The 22,756-nt window shown below is 48.2% G+C and overlaps 1 protein-coding gene and 1 long non-coding RNA gene across 5 annotated transcripts in view; one reads left to right on the top strand and one right to left on the bottom strand.

The window, feature by feature from the left end:
• LOC139799796 (cystathionine beta-synthase-like) overlaps nucleotides 1–21,597 on the bottom strand; it is a 29,744-nt gene extending 8,147 nt beyond the window's left edge. The window contains exons 1-11 of one of the 4 annotated variants that reach the window (XM_071752181.1): nucleotides 21,396–21,597; nucleotides 18,472–18,612; nucleotides 16,621–16,775; nucleotides 12,643–12,749; nucleotides 9,023–9,157; nucleotides 7,610–7,689; nucleotides 6,315–6,446; nucleotides 4,885–4,954; nucleotides 3,622–3,713; nucleotides 2,367–2,492; nucleotides 1,259–1,343 (exon numbers count right to left, since the gene is read on the bottom strand). In XM_071752181.1, the coding sequence (XP_071608282.1) occupies nucleotides 1,259–1,343; nucleotides 2,367–2,492; nucleotides 3,622–3,713; nucleotides 4,885–4,954; nucleotides 6,315–6,446; nucleotides 7,610–7,689; nucleotides 9,023–9,157; nucleotides 12,643–12,749; nucleotides 16,621–16,775; nucleotides 18,472–18,483 (994 nt within the window). In that variant the 5' untranslated portion in view covers nucleotides 18,484–18,612; nucleotides 21,396–21,597. Of the gene's footprint in view, nucleotides 1–1,258; nucleotides 1,344–2,366; nucleotides 2,493–3,621; nucleotides 3,714–4,884; nucleotides 4,955–6,314; nucleotides 6,447–7,609; nucleotides 7,690–9,022; nucleotides 9,158–12,602; nucleotides 12,750–16,620; nucleotides 16,776–18,471; nucleotides 18,613–21,395 lie in introns of those variants that run through there. The other 3 variants (XM_071752166.1, XM_071752174.1, XM_071752190.1) reach the window with 3 other exon arrangements.
• Nucleotides 6,444–11,416, top strand: LOC139799810 (uncharacterized). The gene is made up of 2 exons (XR_011727474.1): nucleotides 6,444–7,189; nucleotides 8,668–11,416. It is a non-coding gene; the product is annotated as an uncharacterized lncRNA (long non-coding RNA).
• Nucleotides 21,598–22,756: the final 1,159 nt, after the last annotated feature.

Below are 22,756 nucleotides of genomic sequence, written 5' to 3'. Positions count from 1 at the left end.
ACTGCTTTCCTCCACTCCACACCCTTTCTTTGGGTGAAGAGAATAACATGCCCAATCTAGAACTCCTGACTGACATATTTGGCTATCAAAAATTTGCTTTAAATGCATTGCAAAGACTGAAAAAAACCATAAACATTACATTCATGCTTGGAATACCAGGCCAAGGTGATGAGAAGACTTAAAGGCTCCCTGTGTCCGTCTGCACGCATGTGGTTTCCTGCACGTAGGGAAAGGAGGTCCCTGCTCTACAGAGGCAATTCTTGCACTCGTAGTTTGAGTGCTGGAAGTCAAACACATTCCACTATCTGTGTGCCAATTACACATTACATTCAAGGCAGCACGTATTTTACAGCAGGTTAATTAGCACTGGGTCACATTTTTCTAACGAGGGAGGAAAGGCACTGAAAAATGCAGTGAAGGAAACATGAAGCTATTCACAAATTACAGGTGAGTTCAGCAAGTGGTTTCTGTTGAAACACAGTGACTCTGTGCCTGCTAGGTTAAATCAACATTTAAGTGTTTCATTACAAGCTGCCTGATATTTTCCAAAACTCCCTGGATATGAGGGCTCAGGACTTTCACAGTTTCTAACTGCAAGCCTGCATATTTTCTCGTCCTGGATGCAAACTTCTCTGTGTGATTGCGGGGAAGGCTGAAAAAACGCTGATGCTGTATAACGGCCCTAAGGGTACAGGCAGGGTTTGTCTGAGGGCACCTGTTCATTTTAGAAAGCTGGTGGGATCACTTACAGCATGTTGGCACAGGGAGATATACTCAGCAAGAGTACATCTTACACATTCTTTACTTTCAGGCTTCCCTGGTCCAAACCTGGCACCTCTACTGTGGCAACCATTTAATGCCAGAGAACACAACCTTGCAGAGTTGTTAGTGGAGCAACAGTTCCACCCCACCTGTCCTGCCCTGAGTCCCATTAATCCTCTCTTCAGCCCGTGTAACACTACACCACAGAGAGACGGGCCTGAAGATCCAGTTCCATGTGCAGAAGTGCTCTGGTAAGAGGAGAGTTATTGCTTCTATAATTACTGCAGCCCATGAGTCAGCCCCTTGACCACAGACTTGCTGCCACACCTCTGAAGCCTACAGCAACTTACACACAGCTCAGGGAGTGGCCACTCAGCCCTGTTAACCTAGCAGACACAGAATGCAGACAGCACTTACCCCGAAGCATTTGGGTCCCAAGAGAATGTGGTTCAGAAAGTTTGTTAAGGGAAGCAACCTGCTTGTCATTGGTGCTTACCACACAGTAATCCCTCCTCTCTGATCAGCCTGCGAGACATGAGGAATGAATCTCTGTCGTTGCATTTATACCACTGATCAACCACCTGGAGAGAAAGCAAGACTTTTGGGTTTCAGCAGTGTTATTTCAGGCTGTCCCAACCCTCTGAGCCATACTGTAGCACTGGTGCCTACAACATCCCACAGGTTTGAGCTGCTTTCTGCATGTGTTGAAAAATGACACATTTGTCAGGGTATCCTTGGTCCAGAGGGTGTGTCCTTCTTTGAAGCACCCACTCTACCCTTTCCAGCACCCTTTCCTCAGAGAGTTAGAGATGTCTGATGGGTCCTGAGTTAGAGAGAGTGGTGTTCATGATGTCCTGGGCTAAGCTATGTTAATGGTCCAGATTTTACCAGGTAAAATCAGATCCAGCTACAAAAAGAGTTTTGTGTCATTACAAGTCACAGCTCTAAAGCTGTGTGCTGAGAGCAGAGATATTGTTAACACAATGTGAAAACAGAGAGAATCTGGAGTCTGAGGATGTGGGGGACCTTCCTAAGAACAAGGCCAGTGGAGCACAGGCATCTCGAGTTAGGGCTTTAAAGCTCCCTGTCTGGGGGCAACAGATGCACTGAGAAAAACTTGACTAGAAGTTGTACAAGGTTCTTAATCTGTTGTTTTACATGGCTTGAATCTTGTCTTCCATCCCATAAAAGGTGCAGGGCTTCTGCTGTGTGTGTGTGGTGCCTACAACAGCGAAGGCTCAGGAAATGCCAGTATGGTAAAGAGCAACCTCAGCACTGACCTCTCACATGCCATCATAGTAACAGAGGCACACCCTGAACACTGGTGAAGCTGAGGGGCAAAGTGGCACTGTGACACATTTCTCTTTTTCCACCATGTTTTGCTTCTACTTGTAGGTCAGATATAATAAGATTTACTCAGAGAGACCCTTTAGTGCTGAGGTGCCAATCTTCACACCATAGCATGTTCTGCACTGGCCAGGGATACAAATATCCTTAGGGGTGGGCCATAGCCAGGTGCCAGAGCTGGCTACCTCTGAACTTGGGAGTGGGCTGGAAGCAAAGCCAAAGATCAAACAGATGCCTCTCATCACACGGCCACTTACTGATCTGTCAAGGACAGTAGGGATAAAGTCATGCCCAATGCCCTCCACCTCGATGGTTGTGGTGTTCGTCATGTTCATCTCACTGGGAAGAGCAACGATGGAGCCATCAGGATCTGCACCAATGATCTTTGAGGGAAGGAAGCTTTGTTAAACCACAAAGGGAGTTTAGAAATTATAAAACACACAACTGAAGGGAAAAATTAACTGTGCCCTTATTAGCAATGTTTTCCTTCCCATGATATTCATTAATATTCCTATCAACTGGCAGCATGGAGAGTATCCAGGACAAAAGACTACTGTTTCCCACTGGCTTACTAAATAAATCCTAGGTAGTGTTCAGCTGCTGCAGAAGTGACTGGTGGCTTAAAACATAATCACTCTCAAGGGGTTTATTGTCATCCCTTTGGCAGAGCCTGCTGCTTCAAAAGCTCAACCCTCAGGACAGAGTGAACACTTTTTAATCTGCTCCAGTGCAAAGCCAGCCAGTTAGCTCAAACCTGTGGAAACATGTAGCTACACACATCCATCCTGAAGCTAGTTGTGTGCTGACTGGCAGTGGCACCTCCCTCGTTGCTTGCAGCTTAATGTCTGGGCTGTGGGTGCCTCTCTCAGCACTCAGCTCCAGAAGGGTTGGTGACACTGTTCCACAGGCAGCTTCAGGCAGTCAGAGAGGCTATCCCGTGCCCAGGACTCCCCGTGGCTGGGTCCACAACATCTTAATTTGCCTGTGGTGGATCAGGGGTTGTTCACACACCAGCCATGCCAGTGAGGCCATGACTGTCAAGCCTCCAGTATGCCTTGAAGCACAGGTTGTGCAGAATGAGATCTGGGCTCGGCCATGCAGCACAGAGGCTTTTGCAGTGGCAGATGAGAAGCATTTGCACTGTCTGTGCCCCTCATGGAGCTGCCAGAGCAGAAAGTTCCACCAGACCGGTTAACCAGGAGTGGGAGCAGCAATGCTGTCCAGCTGGGTCAGCCACTTCTGCAGGAGACATCTGGCTGTGTCCTGCAAAGGGCAGGATGCTGGGCAGGGTGGGATTAGTGGGCTTTGGCTTCTAAGGCTTCTAAGGATGGACCTAGTTCAAGCTGAGCACAACACCAAACTGCTTACAACAAAAGCCAAGTGTGCTGTGAAAAAACCAAATAGGTGGAGGGAACAAGTGCTAGCTCAGGTGAGTGGTGGGGTTAGGCTTGCTCAAAAGCACAGGCAGGAAAACCCAGAGGAGCTGTGGTTTCCAATGGGCTCCCAACTTACCTTGCACTCTGGACACTTCTCCTTCAGCTTCCTGGCAATGCCGGTGATGGTGCCTCCTGTGCCAGACCCAATCACCACCATGTGGACCTTGCCTGCAGGTCAGGGAAGAGAGAGGCTTGCAGGGACTCAGGATGGCTTCCAGGGCAGTCTCACCTTTCTCTGGGGCCCAGAACAGATGCAGCCCCATGTGCAGAAAGGATAGGCAGAGGTCATGCTAGTGGCCAGAGCATGGTCCTGTGGAGAAGCTCAGTTGAACTTGAGAGAACCGAGCACAGCTGATCCTGCCTCTGTGAAGGGAACTGAAGGTGACCTCCTGATCTCCCACTAGTTTCCATGGTTTCCCTGTCTTTGGCATCTTTAAGGGGGGGAGGGAGGATCTCAGCCCTTGCATCCACAGTGGAGGGAAGGCAGAGCTCTGCCCTGGCACCTGTGTCGGTCAGATGTAGCCCCACTGGCACCAGTGGAATTATACTGACTTAGGACTGGTAGGAGCAGAATCAGAGTCAGTCCTTCAGAGCCTTATACTGCAACCACATGGGGAAAAGGGACTTGTAATTCACTTCTGGCAGCCAGTAGGAGCAAATATAAATGTTGTAGTGGCGGGGAGGCTGGGGCTCTCTTGTTCCTGTTGCTAACCAACTGCTTTATTGTTATGATAACTGCTTTCCAGTTACAGCCCTTGAGTCCTGTTTACATTTTGCAGTGGTCCCAGTACTGGCAATAAATTTCGCTTCTATCTGCACAGACGTGGTCTGGAATAATTCTTTATCCTCCCCCAGCCACCACATCAAATGTCATTAGTCTGTGAAGTTTCACTCTATTTTGATTTGCAAATGAGTGTGCTGTATCAGGGGCAGCCTGACGTGCCCTGGTGGATGTACATTCACCAGTGAGGCCTCCTGGGCCACCTTGTGTTCTCATGAGGCCTCCTGGGCCACCTTGTGTTCTCAGCTGACAGGTTATGGACGTGTGGCCACCAAGAAATGGATTCCTGAGTCTGTTAAGGCTCTGGCGTCCTCCCTCAGGCTTTTGAAATGGGAGGCTGAAGCAGGAAAGTCTTGCAGGCTCAGGTGGATCCGGAGTGGATTCTGTGCAGTCGCCACACTGCGCATGTCAGCGTTATCATGGGTGCCTTCCCCTGCAGAGGCCCTTTTGGCCTTTTCTAGACATTTGGGTCAACAGACAGTGTAAAACCAGCCTCCCAGAGGGGGCTGTGGCCCTCTGCACATCCTCAGCATGTAGAAACAACAACAGAGACAGTACCTTCACACTGCTCCAGGATCTCCTCAGCTGTGGTGTCGTAATGAGCCAGTGGGTTGCTTGGGTTTCGGTACTGTTTATTTCAACAGAGAACAGCATGAACCACTGACTGTGTGCAGTGTAGGTCACATACCAAACTAGCAATAGCTCCTGATGAGCTCTACCCAAAGCATGCAACTGCTCCCTCCTCTTCCTGGCAAAGGGTGGACTGCAATACAACCAAGCCAGGTCACAGGTACTCCTCCCGGTTGTCACCTTGGGACAGGTTTCTAAGGACACTTAGGGCATGCCCACACTGGAAGATTGAAATGTGTCCATACGCACTCCCTCTTGAGCACCCGGTGCCTGTTTGTTCTGGAGTGGTGCAGCTGTCCTGCAGGCAGCGTTGCTGGGTGGTGTGGGATCTGCTGGCTTTGTGAAAGACTTAGCTGCTGGAGGCAAGGGGGCTCCTCACTATTTAAGCTATTGATCAGATACAAGACTTTTAGACTTTTTGGTTGCTTTGAAAAAGTTGAAAATACAGCCCCACAATACTCCTAAAAAGCTCTGAAAATATATCAAAAACCCCTCTGTATCAGAAACTTCTTTCAAGTGTCATATAGATGCATATATATATATAAATATATAATTTTGAGAGCTGCTTCATCATTAGGGACATTTGCGGTTGTCAGTGCAGCAAGTTAGGTGGCTGGAAACTGTGGACCAAAGTGGAGGGGTTAATAGAGAGCATCTGTCATTTGTTAAAGTGCTGGCCCAGTGTTAAACTGTGATGCTACCTGTGCAGAGGGATTCACGAGGGGGGGTACACAGGTACAGCACTGAAATGTGTGTGGTTCCATGTTCACACCCATAGACTAGGCTGCTTCTGCAAAGTGTTTGCAAACACTGAGCTCCCTTCATATTAAAAGGAAGGAGTTCCCCTGAGTTTTCTGCACTATAGGATTTTCCTGCTCACTGCAGGGATGCCTTCCTGCAGCAGTCAGACTGGAGGGAGAAATACAAGAGCCCTGTGGTCTGTAGAAGAGCCCTTTCCCTCCTGTACAAGAGTCAGTGGTCTGTAGAATAAGGATGAGGCTTATTTTTGAGGCAGAACAGAGGCTGTTAGCCATGCATAAAAAGTGATTTTTTTTTCTTTTTTTTTCCAGGTCAAAGTTAGATTCGAATTAATTTAAGGAGTCTTGGAAGTATGCAAGAAACCCCAGACTCCCCCACTTCCAGGCATTGGCCCAAGTATTACAGGTCTGGAAGTGTCTCTTATTTTGTTTCTGCCAACCTGTGCTTTGCAGAGAAGCGATTAAGTTTCAAATGCCATAAAACACTGACGAAATCCGCCTCCTTTGCCAGTCTGCATCAAGCCCCTAAACACTGGCAGTCTTGGAGCATGTGCTATAAACCGTATTTGTAAAGAGAGTCAGTGGAGGAATGGCATTTACCTGGTCCAGGATGTGAGAGTTTGGGATTTCACTTTTCAGCTTCCAGGCAACACGAATATTGGACTCCGGGGCATCAAAGCGGGCACACGGCGTCCTCACAATTTCAGCACCCAATGCCTTCAGCAGATCGACCTTTGGGAGGGAGGAGAGGAGATGTAAGGCAACTGATCCCACATAGCAATGGTAATCCGAGCCTGGGGGGGTCATGACAGCATCAGATGCCAGAAGAGCTTTGCGTGTGGGAGACATTTAGCGTTTGGAGATATAATGTCTGATTCTCTGTTACACTATCTCTAACATCCTCCCGGCATTCAGGGCCTCCTATCTGAAGCTGGCATATGGATTTGAGCTTGGCCTCCTGCCTGGTCCCTCTCAGAGGGCAGAATGGGGACACAAGAGAGATATTGCTGGTCCCTGGTGGCTGAGGAAAGGACAGAGGGAACTGGGGTAAGAAGCAGCATCTCCTGTGTGCTGTGGTCTGAGCCCTGCATGCAAGGAGAAGGTCTGAAAGCCAATTTAGCCCCAAGTCCCTTCTCTTCCCTCACCAAGCACAGGGAAGAAACAACTACAAATCAGCCCTAGGGTATTAATCAGATGGGAGACGTGGCTGTTGGAGAGGGAAACTGGAGTCAAAAGACAAGGGTGGATGAGCATCGGGATGCCTAGAGATGAAGTCCACAGCAGCTGGTGGTGGCATCTGATCCAGACCATGCTTAAGGGAAATTCAGATTGAAATTAGGATGGCTCTTTGGAGAAAGGTTCAGTTTTGAAGCAAGTCAAGGACCAGGTCTGGCTATGTTGGTATGTGTTCAGTTTGTGAGACTTTTTGGCTGCCGTCTCCAGAATGTCAGCTTCACCTGATCATCTGCTCTTATGTAAGTAACTTGACTTCCACCATCTCAAAAAAGCTATGGTTAAACAAAACCCTAGAGACATGGAGACACCCAGTGACACATCACATATGGGAGGGGAAGTTACCAGGGCTGGCAGAGAAGCCCCAGCTCCAGCCTGCCTCTCCTCTGCTCCATCCAGCCCTTGCCCTTGCAGACAGCAGATATTGCTCCATTTCTCTGCAGCCATGCACAGTGTTTGGCCAATATGTGACCCCAGCTGCACTGCTGAAGCCAGGCCACCTCAGGGTGCCTTTTTTTCATCAAGAGGAAATCTGAATAACTGCAAAGCTATGTCAGTGTGTGCCGTGAGGCTTGTTACCCTTTGAAGTCTCTAGAAAGTCAGAGAGAGACAGGGAGGAAGGTGTTCCCTGGTTGGGGGGTGACACCTTAGAGAGCTCTGACCTTTTCCATGCTCATTTTCTCCGGCAGGACAATGATGCAGCGGTAACCTTTCACTGCAGCTACCAGCGCCAGCCCGATCCCTAGGTGGTTGGGAGGAGAGGGAATTGGTTGGCAAGAGCATTCAGCGAGTCTGTTCCTCTCTCCTGCCATTGATCATAACCTAGAAATGTTCACCGCTGGGCTAGAGGTGAAGGCATCCCCCTCCAGCCTCCCGGAATTCCCCGGGAGCACCGGGGAGCGCAGAAGGATGTGGGCAGGGGGGAGCCCCAGCTGCAGCGTCCCTTCTGCTAGCGGGACTCTATTAGTGCGGGCACTTTCCTCCCCTTTACTAGAGGGGGAAGGCCTCTTCCCTGGCTTTCCAAAACAGGGGAGAGAGAGGAGGTGCTTCTGCTTCACGAGTGCTTTCCCCTCCCCCTCAAGAGCTCTCAGTGGGGGACACACACACAAAGCTGCACATGTGGGCAAGGAGCAGCTCTGCTCCGATTTCACTGCTGGCGATGGATGGATGGAGCCAGCTGCTCCCCAGCTAGGGGAGGAAAGCGAGGCTGGAGTAGTGTATCCCTGTGAGAGGGGAAGCTGAAGGGAGCATGGTGCCACCCTGGCTACCCTGGCCAAACATGGGGAACAGCTCTGGGAACACACAGGTCACCTCTCCCACCCATGTTCGGGGGTTGTCTGGGGAAATGGGGTCTTGGGGTGCCTGCAGCAATGGAGTAAAATTCATAGAGAGGGGCCCTACCCTGCATGGGTAGTGAGGGGGAGGCAGGGAGCACAGCAAGGGATGCAGACTCAGCTCTGTCCAGACCCACTGGACAGCCTCCCCTGTGCCTTCTCTCAGGAAAGCACAGTGTGCAGACACAGTGTTCCTGATGTGGTGAGGACACTGGCACAGGGAGCAGCAAAGGGCCCTGGGAACTTGTACCGATGGTCTTGTGCAGGCTGCAAAATAGGGGGGATGCTCCTCTGCTGTGCCCACTCACCCCATACCTCACAGTAATCTAGTGTTTGAGCAGGATGACAGTGACAAGGGGGAAAAAAAAAGATTATTTTTCTTCCAGCCCATCAGGAAAAACACCTCTGGGAACCTCTGAATATTAAAGAGCTTCCCAGACTGAAAACACCCAGGGTTGTCCTGGCTCCTCCAACTCCTGAAGCTGTTTGTGACACTTCAGGGTGCCCTGGCAGGCATACCTGGGAAGGCATGGGACCCTCGTAGGCCCCCAAGAATTTCATTTATGAAGCACCTCAGCACCCCAGCCTACTTCTGGACATGAGGAGTGGAGCTAATGGAGAGGACAGAGTCAGAGCCGTGGAGCCCCAAGCTGACCTTGTAACTCCTGGAATCCTTGCCCCACCTCAGAGACACCACCCCACCTGGGACCTGGGCAGAGGGAGCATCCCTGTCTTTCCCACCTGTGTTTCCTGAAGTGGGCTCAATCAGTGTGTCTCCTGGCTTTATAATCCCAGCTCTCTCTGCATCTTCCACCATCCTCAGGCTGATGCGGTCCTTCACACTGCCCCCTGCATTGAAGTATTCACATTTTGCCACTGGAAATAAAAAGTGAGGCTCCATCAGGGACAAACACCAGCTCCCTGCTCCCCCAGCACTCACTGCAGTCATCTGAGGACATCCATTCCTGCCCTGTGGTATGGTCCTTTGCACAGGGGAGTGTATCTACCATCTGCTTGTGGAGTGCTGCAGCTTGTCATGGGATTGCCCACCAGTCTACTTGCCCATAGTTCATCTTTCCCCCACATTTCATCACACTGCAGCACTCTGAAGGTGGCAGGCAGGCCTGGTAAGTCCAGGATAAATTTTAAATCAACTTGATATACAGTGATAGCTAGGTGGAGGGTCCCACACTGGTACAATGTACCCCTGTCTTTGAGGACCTGGAGGACATGAGCTGTCAGGGTTAACAACAAGGTCTCATGGTCTTTTCTGAGGCATGGCAGGAGTATAGGGGTGATCTGTGGTCCTGAATGGGGTGCCATAAAGAAAAACAAGCAATAGAAATGGCACTTTCAAGTGTCAGCCAACATTATAATTTCACCACTGAGCTACCAAAAAATCCAAGTAACAGACAATTTTCAAGGTATACACAAACTACAAGGCACCCCTTGGTTCCTAGTCAGGATCTCCACATTGCTAACTCTTGGGTCAGGACTCTTCTCACCAAGGATTTGATGAGAATCTATATTTGAACCGATGGTACCGAGTGCTGTTTGAAGGGCATTAGGGAGAAGTGGGTATTTTCAGGGTGCCATTCACTTCATCCTAGTAGAGACAGCTACTTCAAGCTGACAAGTCAATCCAATACCTGAGCAGCCAGATGGGGGAAAAAAAATATCTCGTGCTCATCATTGCATTTTATAATGCAAAACTGCCAAAACTTCAGAGGTGACAAAGTAATTTCGTCCAATCATAACTGCTTCCTTCCCAAGGCAGTGCTGCAAGGTTTCCTGCATTTCTTTGGTAAGAGGCTCTGTGCTGACCTGCAGAGCAGAGAGACCACGCGTCTGCGGGGCCTCTCCTGCTCTTTCCCCTCCTGCGCCAGGCGGGGGAGACACCAGCCCAGAAAACAGCATCTCCTCGGCTACCCCATGGCTCATAGAACTGAGTTCTCCACCAGGCACTTCTCCCATCAAGGGACAGGACTGCTTCAGAGGGGGACCAGAGGAGGGCCAGAGAGATGATGAAGAGAGAGAAGAGAGAGAAGAGAAGAGAAGAGAAGAGAAGAGAAGAGAAGAGAAGAGAAGAGAAGAGAAGAGAAGAGAAGAGAAGAGAAGAGAAAGAGAAGAGAAGAGAAGAGAAGAGAAGAGAAGAGAAGAGAAGAGAAGAGAAGAGAAGAGAAGAGAAAGAGAAAGAGAAGAGAAGAGAAGAGAAGAGAAGAGAAGAGAAGAGAAGAGAAGAGAAGAGAAGAGAGAGAAGAGAAGAGAAGAGAAGAGAGAGAAGAGGAAGAGAAGAAGAGAAGAGAAGAGAGGAGAAGAGAAGAGAGGAGAAGAGAAGAGAGGAGAAGAGAGAGAGGAGAAGAGAAGAGAAGAGAAGAGAAGAGAAGAGAAGAGAAGAGAAGAGAAGAGAAGAGAAGAGAAGAGAAGAGAAGAGAAGAGAAGAGAAGAGAAGAGAGAGAAGAGAGAAGGACAAGAGACAAGAGACAAGAGACAAGAGACAGGATCCAAGGAGACCTTATAGCAGCTTTCCAGAAGGGGCTACAGGAAAGCTGGGGAGGGGACTTTTTACAAGGGCATGAGTGATAGAACAAGAGAGAACCGTTTCAGACAAAGAGGGGAGATTTAGATTGGGTATTAGGAAGAAATGGTTCACTGTGAGGGTGGTGAGACACTGGCACAGTTTGCCCAGGGGAGCTGTGGCTGCCCCCTCCCTGGCAGTGTTCAAGGCCAGGCTGGATGGGGCTGTGAGCAACCTGGTCTGGTGGGAGGTGTCCCTGCCCATGCAGGGGGTTGGAACTGGATGATTTTTAAGATCCTTTCCAACTCAAACCATTCCATCATTCTATGACTTATTCTACTACCAGACACTGCAGACCCATCATCCCACCTCCACCACCTCTGCTCAACTATTTGCTGAGGTTTCATTCAGGAAAGTGAGAGATGGTGCAACAAGATGGTTGCAGGGTTAGGGGCCCAAGAATCCCAGGTCCAGCGAAGGGATCTGGTGGAAGAGCACAGCACACTCCATGTGTCCATGCACCCACTGCTGTCTGCCAGGTGGATTCCCTGCTGCATAGGTTCTGCTGTGCACTTTTAGTGAGTGCAAATGCTCATTAAATTTCTCCTTCCTACCCAGCTGTGTGTCATGAATCTTACTGCTTCTGAGACACCTGTCTGTTTGCCTAGTTTGGCTGAAATTAATTAATAGGGTTAAAAGTTACAGGAAAGGAGAATGAATAGTCTGTATACACAGAAATAACCTACTCATACCATTCTTATGTCTGTAGAAGACAAGGCTAAACCCAGACCTTACATGAGATACCACCAGTGCTACAAAAACATCTCCTTCAGGGGGAGGTCTTGACTCCTGCTGGAAAACTTGGCTCCATAGCCAGTGCCTTGACCTGGCACCAGGGCCTGGCATGCATGTCACTGATAAACCCAGCTGTCTGCAGCCTCCACTTCTCTGCCAGGAGATGCTGGGGGGAGCTGGTGAACAGCTGGCTGAACGTGAGCCAGCAGTGTGCCCAGGTGGCCAAGAAAGCAAACAGCATCCTGGCTAGTGATAGCAATAGTGTGGCCAGCAGGACTAGGGCAGGGATTGGACCCCTGTATTTGGCACTGGTGAGGCTGTACCTTGAATCCTGTGTCCAGTTTTGGGCCCCTCACTACAAGAAAGACATTGAGGTGCTGGAGCAAGTCCAGAGAAGGGCAAGAAAGCTGGTGAAGGGTCTGGAGTATGAGTCTCATGAAAAGCAGCTGAGGGAGGAGGCACTGTTTAGCCTGGAGAAAAGGAGGCTGCAGGGAGATCTTGTATCTCTCAACAACTACCTGAAAGGAGGTTGTAGCAAGGTAGTGTCAGTCTTTTCCCCAAAGTAATAAAACAAGAGGAAATGGCCTCAAGTTGTTCCAGGGGATGTTTAGATTGGTCGTTACAAAACATTTCTTCACAGAAATGGTTGAACAGGCTGCCAAGGGAAGTGGTTAAGTCACTATCCCTGGAGGTGTTTAAAAGATGTGTAGATGAGGTGCTCAGGGACATGGTTTAGTGGTGAACTTGGTGGTGCTGGGTTGATGGTTGGACTTGATGATTTTAAAGATTTTTTCCAACCAAAACAATTAGACTATTCTGTTTGGGAGGAGAGAAGCCTCCACTCCCATCAGCCCCATGCTCATTGTAGCTTGAAACCACCCAATTTACCTGATAAATATATAATTAATATCTTGGGGTGCCCAACACGTGCCACATCTCTCCCTCTCCATCTGTGCTTGCTCTTCCCAGAGCCTCTTCTGAAGCCTCCCTCCAACATCACCCCCTCACCTCGTGGCACGGAAAAACCTGGTGGAAAGAGAACACTCACAGAGCTCACACTTGAGCCCATAGGACTTCCCAATCTTGTTGACTCGGACCATTGGGGTGGAGCCAATTCTCTTCAGGACGTTGGGCAAGATCCCTTTTTCTTCTGGCCTAAAATAATATAGGAAAAAAAAAAAAAGAAATATGTCAAATCAAAAGAACTGTTAGGCAGCATGAACAAAGATAGAATCCAAGTGAGGTTCCAGCAACTTTAAGAAGGCCACCGAAAGACAACCCAGCTCTGAGACTGAAGGTCTCCACTGACAACTAATGGCAACAGGAGCTAGCTATAATTTTCTATCACTCATACAATGAGTTATTAATAATTTCACATTAAAAAAAGGTAATAAATTTTCAGGGCAGTTCTGAAATGTCCTGTTCTAGAAGGCTCTTGGCCAGACATACATCTGCTTGGAGTGGGAAGAGCTGAGAAGCCTTGGGGTTTTACATAGTGGGTGAGAAATCCAGAAGGCCATGCATAAACCAAGGGTCTTCCTCTTTCCTCTGTTCTACACAGCACCAACTCTGCTTTCCACATTTGCAGCTACCACTGGGGCGACTGTTGCTTGCCTTGCCAGGACTCTCAGGTTTGCAAGGATGGCTCCAAGCCACAGGGGACCCTGATAGGGGTTTTTTTTGCAAATAATTAAACCAGGCTCTTGCACCAGTGCAATCCAGCCTCCTGGTTTTGCTAGTCTCTGTCAGACTCAAGAAGCCAAGAACCACATCACAGCAATTGCAACCAGATTAGAAAAAAGACTTGTTTGCCCAACACACAGCCATACACAGGTTTCCATGCAGCCAGGGATCTTGTGTCCTGGAACTGTTAAAAGACAGAGGGAAAAAATTAATGAAGGCAGCATTTATTGGGGTCAAAAATGTATTGCTCCTGGTTGATAGCCAGCACCCCTGTCTCTGAGTGGAGTGACAGAGCCCCATTCCCTCACTGCTCAGCCCTCCTGTGCACAGCTCTCACCTACTATCATCCTCCAAACCTTGAGCCTATTGCAGCCAGGCAGATGGCTGGCTGCTGACAGGAGGTCCATATGGTGCAGGGGTGACATGCTGAGTTACTTTTAGGCACAAACACCTCCCTTCGAGTTTTGCAAGTGTGATAGAAACACTTCTTGCTTTGCAAGTGTACAGGAGCAGCGGTTTAGTGCAGGTCCTTACAATGGAAAGGAGCCAATCTCCTCACACCTCAAGCCCAAAAATGATGGAGTATTACACATGTGCTCTTACTTCTCCATCTGTGGAAAGTGTTACCATGCACATTACAACCTCTTTGCAGTGCTGGTAAATGTGAGTCAATAACTCAATAAATGAGCTTCCACCACAGCTGCAGCCATTTTCCATCTGCTCTAAAAGTCCTTGAAATGCTCCAGGAGCTGTGGCACAGGGAGGCTCCAGCTCCTTCAGGTGGTGTTTAACTAAAGCCTGGATTTCAAGAGAGTGGCCTGAAGATTATGTTACCCATTTAGACTGTGGGAAGGCATCTTGAGAGAAGAAAGCAAAGCCATTTATTTACCCTCAGCCAGCATTTGTGGTGAAGGAGATGCTACCATGCCCTTTGAATCCCAGCAAGGGATGATGTGATAAGATGAGTTGCTGTGGGGTTCTGGAGTCTGCAGAGGCAGAGCCTGGAGTGGGGACAGGCAGGGAGAAGGCAACCTGCAGTGCCTTGCATTTCAGGGATGATCCTTTCTGGGAGGGCAAAAGTGGAAAACAGAAACTGAGCTGCTCTTTTGCACTGCCAGCAGCTACCACTCCCGGAGAAGAAGAGTCTCTCTCTCACTGTGGTACAAGTCCTCCTCAGTTCCTATCACATTCCTTTCCTGATCGCTGCCATATTTTACTACAAAATTAACACAAGCACAGTTGATTTCCTTCCCCAGCTGGGTGAGCTCTGTGCATGGGCCTGAAGGCAGCAGGACTATGGATACTATAAGCTGTGGCAAATGCCTTTGGTGTTCCTAAAGGATGTGCTGGGGAAACTCCAGTCCTGCAGCTGTTCGTATCAGTTGAGGATTGCAGTGGACAAGGATGGTTTTTTCTCCAAAATTTCTTCTTTTGCTCATGGCATGTTATTCCATAAGTTGTCGAGGGGGGAAACAGTCCTGGTAAACTGAGTGATTCTTACAGGAGGTAATACTGGTTCAAGGGATATCAGAACTAGCCTATCTCACTATCTCTGGAAAAATTTAAGTAATTAGTATTCTTAATTAAAATAACATCTGGTATTCTCCTTCCCCTCACTCCATCCTCTGCTTCTATCCCTAAAACTCAACCACGTTTCACTTGGAAATCTCTGAAAGTCCAGAGATTTTTGCTATATCAGCTGCCATCTGTGGTTTACCCAGAGCAGAGAAATTAAACAACCGCCCTCCATGCACTTTTGCAAAGCAACAGAAATGGTGTGATGTGTCCCAGCGTATTTTCTTCCCTGTGATACAGTGGGTTACATTTCAGTCCCTGCCTCGGTGATTCTGCAGGGGCCCCCTCAGCCAGATTCCAACCCTAGGGAAGTGCCCAATGTATGGGGCTGGGACTGTCCCAGTGCCCCCCAGCTATCCATCCCCTGGCTGGGAGGTGGGACAGGCTCTGGCACCAGTCCTGCCTTGCTGCTGCATGGCACCCTGATGCTCATTTGCAGAAACCAAGAATGTTATCCTGCTCAGCAAGATAATGGAAATTAATAATAATAAAGCCAAAACAACATACATATTGACTGAAAAGAGCTGATCCTCCCCTTGGGTGCTCGCTTCAGGGTCTGCACTGGGTGAGTGCCTTGAGGCACATTTGCTGAGGATCAGAGCTGAGACTGTGTATCCCATTCCTCCTTCACAGGCTGGACCAGGAAGCTTGTTTGGGCTTCACAAACACACACACACACACACACACACACACACACACACACACACACACACAGACACACTGATGTCTGTGCTCTGGCTCTGTCTTGCCTGGCATGCTGTACAAAGTACAAAGCTCCCCAGCTGGGTCCTGGCTGGCTGGCATCCACGCAGAGCAGTGCTGTACATCCCATGGGCTCCAGTTCCTCACACGCCGGAGCTGAATTCATGTTTTACAGCTTTGGCACGGCAGGGACATGTTCACAGTTCCTCTGACATTTATAGGACAGCCTTATCTTTAATAGCTTGGCTGATTCTGGTTTGCCAGGCCATTAAAGCACCTCTCATCTCATCTAGTCTGGCGCTGGCAGGGCTTACCTCACCCTGGGAGGAAACCCACTGCTGGGACAGCAAGAAATGCAGAAATTCCCACAGCAATCCCTTCTCCTTGAACTGCACTCTTGGGTGACCCATGCAGAGTGGGCAACCTCTGTGTGGGCCATTTTCTACTATTTAAAAGCCCAGGTCCTTATTTAAAAGGTCTCTCAGCCATTGGGGAAGACATTGCTAGTCTTGAAAAAAATCTTCTTACACACATCCCCAGCTTGTCAGAATGATCAAGGGCATCCAAACTGCAGTCCTTCAGATGCTGCCTGTTACTGACTGTGCTGTGCAGTGTGATGGGTGCAAGAGCTCTGCATTACACTGGGGCCAGGGGAGCCAATACTTCATCTCCTCAAGTGCCTGGCAGCTTGGGGCCCCTTTACTTCTGCTGTGCAACACCAGACATCACAGAGTCCACCCTGTGTACAAGTCCCTGGTTGAAATCTGCCTCTAAAAGATGCTCATCTTAATTCTTCTAATATGAGATGCAGACACTTTCAAATGTGTGCTGGAAAACATAGAGCCAAGTCTCAAGCCTGTCAGGTCTTTCTGCAAGATTCAAGGAAGTTTTTCCTCCAGAAGAGACACTGGGTATAGAGATACCAGAACTTCTGGAAAATAATCTGTCATTAACATAACATGCTACTGCCTTCTGGTCATGACCACCTTGGTGTAACAGAAGTACTTCAGAAAAAGATACTGAGCTGTCTGTACTTTGAAATAACCAACATGAAAGAATTACTTACAAGGTCATACAGGAGTGTGGAGATTTAGTGGCAGGCGTTGCAGCTGTCCATGTACACTTACTGGGCAAATTGGGAAGAACCCATGTGCTGTCAGCTTTGCTTTCCTGACTTCCCACACAAGTGCCATTCCTGAGCAGGGATGTCTCACTCAGCTCCTGTGTTATGGAAACAGAGACCCACAGTCAACTGGGAGGACAAGTGGGCAGGCAGGAACCCAGGTAATCATTTTCAAAGACAAGAAATGACATTTGGGTGTGAAGGCAGCTTGGTCAATCTGCATGGGTCACCCCGACTGGAATTTCAAAAACAAAATTCAACAAAAAATTTCTCTTTCAGAGTGGTGCACTAGACCACATCCATGGTAAACCATCACTTGGTCACCATCTTCCCCTGCTCTAATGAACATTGAGGCAGTCCCTTCACTAGGAAATTTGGTGCTCTGTATTTGATTATTTGGTTACCAGCAGTATGTTTCACCCTATCAGTGAAGAAACTGGAGATAAGTCTACTCAGCTATAAATTGAGAATACTTGGGGTGGTGGTAGCAGGCCTCAAAGAGCCAGAGGACACTAGAGATATCTCCATCAGCCAATTGTATTACAAAGGAAAAAAAAAAAAAAAATGAAATCTATAGAAACAAAATGTGAAGGAAGGGCAGCAAATGTGCTCTGGGGTACAGAGTGAATTCCACAGTAAAACAGCTTAAACAGAGGAGAATTCATCAGACACTTTTTTTTGTTTCTCAACATGAAATAAGAAGACAAAATGGAATTATCAGCAGCAGCTCTATTAGCAGAGCAGGTTAAAGTGGAACCAAAAAAAGGTCTAAACAATTTTGCCAAGGCTAAGTTCATTAGTGGCTCTTAAACCCACTGGCCCTCATGGCACCAGCACTCTGTGAGAATGTTAATTTGCTGGACTGGTTGGTTCTCACTGTTGCTGGTGCATATTATACAAAGAAAAAGAGGAGTTTTACAGTTTATTCTCAGCTACTGGCCAATAGCAGCAACAAGGGCTATGTGGAGCTTTAACGTGACTCTTTCTGATATGATCCTCTGCAGCTCCTCAGCCATTCTTTCATGCTAAGGAAACCAGACAGATGGAGAAAAGTTGCATTATTTTAGTAACTGAAAGTTTCTTTTCTGACTTGTTCACAGAATGGATTTGTCCTGATTTAACCTTCACAAATGAAAGGACCATGCAGCTCGGTAGTGTCGTGGTCAAAAACTTTGTGTCTTGCTTTGATGATGATGAAAGTTGGTGTTACAAAACACAAACTATGGTACCACAGCCTGCTGTACCTTCCTACCCTGCTATGGTGGTACGGTTTGCAATTAGAGCAACTGTAATGCTCTTCTTCAGTGTAGTAGTCAATCAAGGCTGTGATGTTGGACCTTCCTTCTACATTTAACTTCAGATTGAGAAAAAAAATTGTAATTTTGAAATATGATAGAACCAAACTAGTGACAGAAGAAATTCCTCGTTTCTAAACACAGAGGGCTGCCTGCAGAAGGACCAGGGCTGCTGCCACATGGAGAGGAGGGGACATGGGAAGTCCACTCGGGCTACAGGCCCAGGGAGGGAATTCAGGCAGCTGACTGGAGGATACTGGAGCCAACGTGTGCAGCAGAGACAGGGGAGGCCAATAAGTCTGCAGAGCATCATCTTCATCCCAGGCCATAAAGCCATTGGCTCAGCCCCTCCTTGACACCCAGGCTGCCTGCAGTGCCTGTGAAACCCAGCTAAATCACAAGGGCCCGGGCAAGCAGCCAGCAAGAAGTTATGGCTGGGTCCTGATTATCTCATTAATTTTTGGACTTGATACATGAGCCCAAGGCCAGCTATAATTACTCTTTCTGCCATCCTCCTTGCTGCTCCCTCACTCTCTTCACCCACTCGATGGGAGCTCCCCTGAAGCACCGTGGTGGGACTGCCCCAGGGCAGCACCAGGAGGATGGGGCTGTGGTTTGCTCCCTGTGTGCTGGGCTGTCCCTGAAAGAGAGAAATAGATCACAGTGTTACTCCAGCTATAACAGAAGGCTGAAATGGCCCGTGCCAAGTTTTCTTCACAGCCAGAAGTGCTCAGGCATCTCAAAGATGGAGCTCAGCAACCTCATGTCACCACCTGGCGCTGTGACCAAAGTAGGACATCAAGCAGAGGATCCATTAGGGACTGAGCTGCCTCTTTTCCTCTGGAGACACTAACCCCAGCCCCACACAGCACTGAGGGACCATGAGAGTGCAGGACAGTCATGCCAAAAAAGTTTGGACCCCACAGATAGTCCAACAAAACTCTCCCAGCAAACTTTGCCTCCTGGTGCTCTTCTCCTTCACCGCCAAACCTATTGCTTCTTTGAGATTTAAAGGAAAAAAAAAAAAAAAACAAAGCCAAACAATGTTAATTTCCTTGCAAGCCAGGATTTGTGTTGGCCTTGAGCTTACCTCCCCAAGCAAATCCTTGTTTACCTAATGAACTGGGAAGGAGCAAAAGTCACACGCATAAAGAAGAGATAAGCTGCTGCAGGGTATCAGAGGTAGTTATCAGGCTTTCACAAATGAGGTCACCAGTTGCCAGCCAAAATATTGGCAAACTGGATTTTACAAGTTTTTTTTTTTATTTTTTGTTTTGTTGTTGTTTTTTTGCTGATGATGCCCTTCTTCACCATTTTGTAGTGGTGTGGAAAAGAGAAGGGAGGCAGAGAGATGAAACTTTAGGGTTACTTTTGCAGGTCTTTTCCCTCTTTGCCAGCACATGACTCCCTGTCTTGATGGGTGCCAACCCCAAGGGAGGCCACTGTTGACTGTGGGACCTGCAAAAACACCCTGTGCCCTCCAGCTCCATCTGCATGGGCAGCTGCAGGAGCAACATCAAGCTCCGGAGATCACCAGAGAGGACTTGGTGCCATCAGCCCCCCCCCACACTGGGTTCCCCAGAATTACTTTGCATTTTGGCTAAACGTGTGGGGAGCCAACATCACACAGCCAGCACTGGGGACAGACAGTTACTAAGCCTTGTGTGTCACTAAGGTAGGTGACCTCCCTGGGAGCTCAGGAGAGCCCTGACAATCCCTTGGGGCTGGGAAGAGCAGCATCTGAGCACCTCCATCACCACCACCACGTGCTGCAGGTCCCAGCCTCAACCCTACCAGGACCAGCCAACCCAGCCCTAAAGAAGTTGCTGAGATGGCTGCTGCAGGAGGACTTCATGGAGAAAAGTGCTGCCTTTCCACCTTCTAAAATAAGGCTGCATTGGGTTTGGTTCCCTTAATATTTGCTATAAAGAAAATGGAGCAAGAATGAGGTTTTCTTTTGTTTACTCAGCCAAAGTAGAAACAGATTTATTATATAGGTGCCCAGAGATCAAAGACAGAAGACCTGGCCCTCAGTTAGGTCAACACCTGCATTACTCTCTGCTGGAGGGTTCCTCATGCATCTCCTTGAGAGTTGATTAATTCCTGGTGTGGTGCTGCAAGGCCTCACAGATATCCTCCCAGTTATAAATCACTCAGATCTCTGCACTGCTATGCACAGGGTCTGGATTTATATTTAAATTAAGATATATCTAAAACCTACTGATACTCTGAAGTCAACCTTTAATACTGCCTGAAGTGTACAACCCTATCTAAGTACCATCTATGCAAGATGGCAAATGACCTGTGATGAGACTGAAGGATGGGAAGAATCAGACCTTCCCAGATATTTTGAAGGCATTGACGTGACACCAGTGAGCTGCTTCCCTGCTGATGGTCTCAGCAGCCTGGGTGGAAAGTGTGGACAGAGAGGGGCATGGGGCCACTGTGGGCATGTTTGGCTGCAGCCAAGGATGGCTGAGAAGAGCAATGTCCAGTGCAAGTCTCTCCCCACACTGCCTCTTGTGCAATTTCAAGTCACTTTATAACACTTTATGTCCTTTCTTGACTACCAAAGCTCTTAGCTATATCCCAATACTCCTCCTAACTCCTGCCTGAAGCTTCAGCTATCATCTGGTCAGCTGGCAAATACATTTCATCTGTTGTAGGTGTCTTGCAACAGCCCTGTTACTCCCTTAAATAGAGAAGCTTGAGGCTGGACAAAGGATAATGGAAATATCCACTGGAGCTGGGAGCCAAGCCAAGAGAACAGGTACAGTACCACGCTGCTGCCAGTGACTGAAAACATGGCAAGGAGCATGGGCTGATGTTTATAGAGTACTTTGCAGATAAGAGATTGCTATTATTAGGTTATCAGACTGCACTGATAACTTCAAAAGGAAGAAAATCAAGACACTCGTTAAGTAGACAGAGGGAAAACAAGGTGGACTCAGCAGGGCAGAGAGAGTTACCAGCAAAACTTGCTCCACTGAAAGCAAAATGTCCTTTTCTTGGTTTATTCTAAAGAAATTGTATTGCCATCACTGAGCAAGACAAATGCAACATCAGCTTAACAGAATCACAGAGTAGCCCTGGCTGGAAGGGACCTCAGGAGGTTCCCAGTCCAGCCTCCTGCTCCAAGCTGGGTAAACATTATGCTTACCAAGGTGCTCAGGACTTTCTCCACTTGGGTCTTGAAAACCTCCAGGGATGGAGACTGAATCCAGACTAAGCTCCCCAGGCAACCTGCTCCACTGCCCAGCTGACCTTGTAAGGTGAAGCCAGAACATTCCCAGTTTCCAGATTTATTTAGATCTTGCTTAAAGCACTGATACTCCCTGGATCAAAATCAAACTTTCAGCAGGCTAAGATGCAGTGGCTACCAAATTCCTCCTCTTTTCGAGCCTCTTCACGACAAAAATTTACCTGGAGAGTAGGCACAGCTCCTCTGTCATCTGCCCTTAGAAAAGCAGCTTGTTCCTTAGCAGATGAAGTCCTACTTACCCCCTCCACTGCCACAGCTGAGTGCCTTTGCTGAGCCCCAGTGCTGAGCTTTTATGTGCCCAGTGGTAGGGGACACCAATGGGACACCAATGAGCAGCGGTACGGACTCTGAGGAGGGACACTGATTGGGTCACAGCTAATTATGCCCAGCACCTGATTGCTCTCCAAGAGTAAATGATTGGTGTATAAAAAAAAAAGATAAGCAACGGAATGTTTGTTTTAATTCATATGTATCTTCAGAAGTGTTCTTAACCTATCCTCCCTCACCTACCCCCCCCCCAATCCCATCCCTGCAATTTCATGGTGGTTTTGGAATTTCATTTCTGATCTGATTTCATGTCTCATCCATAACCTGCTGCTTCAACCCAGGTCATCTGTGACAGCCTGTGCCTTGCTGAACCAGACATAAACAATGTCAGAAGTGACATATTATGTTAGGTGCTGGCTGATATGGGCTCTCTGCGTCCCCTGGGAACCTAGGGTTAGTCTCTGCTCCACCCCCAGCCCTAAACTACTCTTTTTCTCATGCTAGCTCCTGCTGCTCATGCAACTGCTTTACTATTAAATTACCTGAGAGCAGCGAACAGATGCTGCTCCGGGTTGGTTCCCAAATACTGGCTGGGCCATCAGGAATTTATCTGGGTGCAGGTTTACTGGAAGAGGAAGAGACCATGAGAATTTCAGTCCCTCCTTTCTCCTCACCTTCCCACAGCTGGAGCGCACAGAGCTGCCTGGATTGGGGCCATAGAATTGTTTTGTTTGGAAAAGATCTTTAAGACCATCAAGTCCAAGCCAACACTGCCAAGTTCATCACTAAACCAATGCCCCTGAGCACCACATTTAAATGTCTTAGGGTTATTTGCTCCCCCCCAACACAGTCACAAAGGAAACTTCACAGCTATTAAGACGATCAGCTGGGAAAAAGTCTTATTGGAATGCTTATTTTGGAATTAAACCTTTCAAAGACACTATTCCTGTAGCTATTACCACCAGAAACCACATTACCTTTGGTCTTTTTGCAATAAGTAAGCTCTCTGGAAAACATTGCCAGAGGTAATCCACTGCAGAAAGATCTTGTGGGCTATCTGACGTGATGCAGAGCATGCAGGTCTCTCATAAAGAAGCTGCAAATAACCCTAACCTCGGCAAGAATTGTGTTTTCTGGCCATTGCAGTTACAGAATAACCCAGCCACCCCTTCCTGGCTGCCTCCTCAAGCAGGGTCTGCTCAGAGGGAAGCCACATTAAAAGACAAGATTATTCCTCCTCACCAAATTGCAAAAT

The sequence above is a fragment of the Heliangelus exortis genome, chromosome 1, assembly GCF_036169615.1.
Source record: "Heliangelus exortis chromosome 1, bHelExo1.hap1, whole genome shotgun sequence".
NCBI lineage: Eukaryota > Metazoa > Chordata > Aves > Apodiformes > Trochilidae > Heliangelus > Heliangelus exortis.
Note: the sequence above shows the minus strand (reverse complement) of the source record. Positions and strands in the feature narration are given on the sequence as shown.